Below are 6,147 nucleotides of genomic sequence, written 5' to 3'. Positions count from 1 at the left end.
CTTTCCGAAGCTGAAATACCAACTGCAGTACCAGCAACTTTACCTGAACGTCAACTTTCCCAAGCTGAAATACCATCCGCAGTACCAGCAACGTTACCTGAATGTCAACTTTCCCAAGTTGACATACCAACTGCAGTACCAGTAACTTTACCTGAACAAACAAAATCTATAAAAACCACTGAGACTGAATTTTTAATTGAGGATAACCAATTACAAATCACTAATAAGGACACAATAGATGAAACTCAAAAGCAGTCTTTGACTGATATCACAAAATGTTTGATTGATAGTGAGAGTAGCCATTTCATTGTGGTTAGCTCGCCTGAAAGCACCAGAATAGACAAAGACTTGCCAGCTGATAGCGTTAAAGTTACACCTGAAGTGGAAGTAGTTATTCCAGGCGAAATAGTCTCTACAACTGAAGCAAGTGTCATCGATGTTACTGTAGAGGGTGTTGAAAAATCTCCCCTAAAGGAGAAAGAATCGATTGTAGAGACAAGTGAGCCCGAAAATGAACCTATAAATAATGAAAATATTACGACTGACGCACAAAGTGATTTAAAGAATACTTCTATTCTTGATGCAACAAAATCTTTTCTGGGTACGGAATCTGAACATTCCTCAATCGGTCTTAAGGTAACTAAGATCCAAAGTGAGCCAGAAAAACTAACTTCCATCCTTGACGATGTAAATACAGATAAAATGACCATTCAAGAAAAAGTCACCGTGACTCCTACTGACATACAATCCGATGATAACAAATCGATGACAATTGCCAAAGGCGAAATCAGAGAAAGAGATGTAGAAGAAATGCTTTCTCCGGACGACCAGAAGGAAAGTGAAGAGGTCGATTTGCCTCGTCAAGATGTAGCGCATACGTTGCAAGATACAAATATTTTGATATCTAAAACTGACGACCGAGTAACGATAGTAACATCAGAAGGTTTAATATCTCCAAAAGCTGATGTTGAAGTTTTTAGTAAAGATTTAGATCGAAAGATTCCTTTGCAAGTACCGTCAAACGATAAAGATATCCCTATTGTTTTAGACGAAGATGAAAATAATCTGATTATAGATAACAAATATCTTGAAACTATACAAAAAGATTCACAGTTTGTGGGTTGTCAGATGCAAGAACAATATGGTGATATAAAATGTATAAAAATAGTTAAACAAAAAGTACTTATTGGTGACCAAGAACACACCACTGAAGAAATCGTCGAAGTGCCAACTGATGGCTCTCTACCCAAATCCCATTTTACCACACAAATTGATCTTTCTATAAGCAAAACCAGCTTACAAGAAAAAGAACCAATCAAAGCATCAGACATTTATGCAAAACCAGTTGAGACTACGAAAGAGAAATTAGGTTTTGAAAATACTATTGACTTTATCACGAGTGAAGCTGCTCATACATCTCAATTACTGAAGTCACTAAAAGATTTATCTGAAAAACCACAATCGGATGAAAAACCTGAAGGTGTCCATAGTTTATTAGAATCGGTTGATATCGTACCTGAACAACCTCAAATCGAAGAATCTCAATCGAAAGACATAACTACACCAACTGTTAAGTACGAGAATGAGCCAAGTATAGTATCAGAGTCTGACAGTGTTGCAGTTCCAACGGTGCAAAGTGAATTACAAAAAGTTGTTAATATAGATGGAAGTACACAAGACGAAACGCATATGTTAAGTCTTGTGACTGTTGATGCTGGCAGTACGCAGAGGACGGTTGATGTTACTCCAATACATACAGAATCTCCAATTACTGAAGCTGACATAGCCGTTCAGCCTGCGACCTCAGAGGTATCATACATAACGCAGTTCGAGCCGCAACAAACGGCACGTGATGAACCTTCAGAAATTACAGTAACAACGACACCAGCTACTGATTCAAAAGCAGAAATTACTCGATTCATTGATTTAGAACGACATGATACACATCTACGTGACATGAAGTTAACTGGGCCCGAAAATAAAGCGATACAAGCCGATATTCCAAAAGACGACACACGTCTGAGTACTGCGCAAACTGTCGATGTTTTTATGTCTATTGAAAAGACTGATAATATCAATAAAACCGCACCTAGTGTACAACTGGATCTTAAAGTTGAAAATTTAGACCAAGGAGTTTCGTCAATTGTGAAGAAAGATGTAGATGTAATTCTTCCAGCAGATATAACAATCACTAAAGAACCAGCTAAGCCATTTGTAGAAACAGAACCTGTTCCAGAAACTTTAACACAACATCCAAAGACAAGTGAAACACCTAAAGAGAAAGACAAGGTTAAAAAGAAACCTAAAAAGAATAAACAAAAACGTCCATCAGAATGCAGCGATTCTATTGAAATAGAATTACACACAGAAACAGACCGGACTATTAACGATACAGAAAGTTCATCTCTGGGACATTATGTGGAGCTTCCTGTCTCACCTCATCTCGATTCTCCAAAGCCCACAGAAAATGTTATACAAACAAGTATTACACAGCAGGCTGACTTTGAGTCATCTCCTGTTTCTGCAGTGTCGGTTCCTGAAGATAAGGGCTATGAACCGGAAGATATATCTTTGTGCCCAACACCTTCGCCAGATAAAAGGAAACGGGGCAAAAGACGAAAACCTAAAGTAACTAGTGAACTGACAACATATCCTAAGCAACAAACCACAGAAGATGCTACGCTAGTATCTTCCTCAATTGATACCGACGAGGATCTTGGGCGATTGAAAGATACGGAAATTCAAGAAAAGGTCAGAAAAGAAGACACTAACCTAGAAGAACCAAATGGTTACCTTTTGCCAAAACCAGAACTAAGTGAAATAATAAGTTCTGAGACTATTTCCAATTCACCAAAGGAAGAATCATGCCATACTATAAGCGATGCTTCAGACGTAAGCACTGTTAAGATTGTCGAAGAATGCGTAACGGGCAGTCCTGAAATAGTGCACGACAAAATTTCAACAACTGTAACTTACCCAGTACCAGTCGTCGAAGAAATTCTGACACAAGAATATTCGGTACAGACTTCGCCTGAAACTGTACCTGAATTGGAAATGGTTGAAACTGAGAAAGCTGTTCTACCACCACCTGAAACAGCAGATACTAATTTACAAACTTCGCCGACACCAGTTGACGAAGTCTTTGTACAAACTTTGCCTAAAGAAGATAAAGAAGTTCATACCCAAACAATTTCCATAGAAACATTGGAAGTACAAGACTCTGAGATTCAGACAAGTAGAATTAATACGCCTGAGGTTAAAGCGCAATCGGAGGTTACGACTCAAGTCATTCCACATGATGTAAGCTATTTAGAAGAAAAGAATTTACAAACGTCACCTATACCGGAATTACAAGAAAATGTCGACGTCTCAGAAGTATCTCCAATCGACGTTGAATCTATTGAAATTCAGACGTCTCCATGGCCTCAAATACAAAAAGATGAAAAAGGAACTGAAGTTACTATTGAAACTGCAGATACAAACGTCCAAACTTTACAACATGGTATTGTTGACCAAGAAACCTCCACTAGCCCTGAAAAAATGGCTGATCTAATAGAGAGCAGTGTCCAAACTTCAGATGTTATAACGATCAGTAAGTTTACTCAATCCGATGAGGTATCCTCCGTGGAGCAAGACATTCCCGATGTTACATTGGATAAAGAATTTACAAGGCTTCCTGTTGATCACAAAGAACAAAAGACTACAACATTAGATTATTCGCAACAAACTTCTCCCACACTTATGGAAACTCTTAGCCACCAATCTCTAATTCCGATTGAAAACATCGAGAAAGTTGATAACGGTCAACAAACATCTCCCCGAGTAACTGTAGAACAAGCAACGTATATTTCTGATAAAATAGATAAATTTACATCGGACAAAATACAACAAACAACACCGAGAGACTACCCTGAAGATGTTATTGCTGACATTAAAAAAGATGTATGCACTACCGATCGCGTGCAACAAACATCTCCTCGTGTATATTCTGATGATTCAATTTCGACTTCTACTGATGAGCCTTATGAAATCCATCTAAGAGCACAAATCTCAATTCCTCAAGCTACAGACGACTTCATTAATAATGAACGTCAAATTCAAGAAGCACCTCAATCAATATCTGGGGATAAATCTAAGCCTAAGAAAAGACGACACAGAAAGAAAACAGATACTCCATTACATTCTCCTGGAAGCCTTTCTGATCCCATTAATGCGGAACTTTCAATTTCGGTAACACCAACTAGTGAAGATCTATCTAGTAGAGAAACAACTTCTATCGATGAAGGGATATCGCAAATAACAAGTCCAGTTGCACCTCAAGCGCAGCAGTTTGTGGCCCAACCAAAACTTACATATTCCGATGTTGTTCAAAGATCAAAATCTAAATCTCCTTCACCCACCAAAACCATTCTTCCGTTAATAAAATCAGAGAAAGCTAGATTAATCAATTCAGTCGAAAAACGGACACAATCTATGGCTGAACCACAGAAAAATGTTTCAGAAGATTCATTGACCATAGCCTTAATCGAACCTTCGATGGAAACATCTTACGATCTGATAATTAATAAAGAATTAAATGATTTAAAGACAGCGATCGAACTAAGGGATAACACGAAGACAGAAAAAAGCGTACTTATTGTTATCGAAACTATTTCAATTTGGTTAGAAGAAATTCAATACAAAATACAGATAGAATCTGTTACTCAAACTAAAGTCAGCGACAAAAGTGAACGCCTAAAAGAGCTTCAAAACCATGTCGACAGTCTTAAAGAAATTTTATATATTACTGAAGTTAACGAGGAAGTAATAACTCTAATAGAGACGTTGACGCGTCAAGTTGAAGCAGTCAAACAATTGAGTAGTAACAGTTCTGTAAAAGTGAAGGAAGTAGAAAACGAATGGGGTAAATTTTTGGAAGATACAGAAATGTTAAGTCTATCCATAGAACGAGTAAAGATGCGACTGGACGATATGATCATTTTAGAGTTATCAGTTCAACAAAAACTTGACGAACTAGATAGTGTCGAATTAGAAAACGTAGATAATACGGATACGGTTAGGAAGTTGTTCCGAAGATTCCGTAGTATTGTTGAAGTTAATCCAAAACGAGAATGTCCGCTGAAGTTATATACTTGCGACGAAGATACTAAACAGATCGAAAACTCTATTAACACCGAAAGAGATCGACTCATGCAGTTAATGACGCTGGCAGAAGAATATGAACAAACATTACAAGACTTCGGCCACATAACGGACGTAGCAGAGGCTCTTCTGGACGGAAAGATAATTGTATCCGACTTGGAACATCTCCACGAAGAAATTCAGAAGCACAGGAAATTCTTTGTTAATTTAAGCCACTGCCGAGCAATACTTGAGTCCTTAGAAGATAATTTGGACAATGAAACCAGAGCTAAATTCTCGTCGCTCCATAATTCCCTACATGACAGAGCTACTAAAATAATAGACCGAGCCGCCGGGCGTGCCCAGCAGATGACGCTTGCGGCCTCACGATGGAGCGTGCTGGACCACGGTATGAAAGACGAGCAGCAGTGGTTGCGCGTCGCTCATCAAAGAATCCCGGACCTCACCAACGTTACATCTATGGATCACGAGCAATATATCAACCTCTACCAGTCCATAAGCCTCGATGTTTCTCATCACTATGCTAAAATGTTACGTCTGCTATCCATAACTGAGAGCTTACAAAATCTTATCGTCTGCTCTGGTTTAGAGACTGAATGTTCCATAGCGCTCAACACTTTGTTAACACTGCAAGATGGTATCGACTCGAGATTAACTAGGTTAAGGGCCTTTAAGGAAAATTGGATGACATACGAACATCTCATTAACAGAGTCGAAAGTTGGATGGTACTCGCGACCAGAGAATTAGAAAACATAACTCCTGATAACATCACAACGACTGCAAACTTAAGACGATTCTGGGAACTGAAAGCACAACATGAAGTACATCTCAGCTTGAAGAATGAATCCGGTGTTCAATTCGAGAAAGCTCTGGAAATACTGCCGATATCTGACGAAATGGTGCAACGACAATTCTTCATGAAGATTGAGGACAAATGGCGGGAACTAGCCTCCAGCATCGGCGACCTGCATGCTACCGCCATACAAAATATATCGGATCGCGAC

At 38.7% G+C, this 6,147-nt stretch overlaps 1 protein-coding gene across 1 annotated transcript in view; it reads left to right on the top strand.

Annotated features, from left to right (window-relative positions):
• Positions 1–6,147, top strand: part of LOC106111484 — a 24,183-nt gene that overhangs the window by 16,214 nt on the left and 1,822 nt on the right. The window contains exon 5 of the mRNA XM_013293603.1: positions 124–6,142. Coding sequence (XP_013149057.1) covers positions 124–6,142 — 6,019 coding nt within the window. The remainder of the gene's footprint in view (positions 1–123; positions 6,143–6,147) is intronic.

The sequence above is a fragment of the Papilio polytes genome, unplaced genomic scaffold (assembly GCF_000836215.1).
Source record: "Papilio polytes unplaced genomic scaffold, Ppol_1.0 DF824158.1, whole genome shotgun sequence".
Classification (NCBI taxonomy): Eukaryota; Metazoa; Arthropoda; class Insecta; order Lepidoptera; family Papilionidae; genus Papilio; species Papilio polytes.
This window is presented reverse-complemented; position numbering and strand designations above follow the sequence as displayed.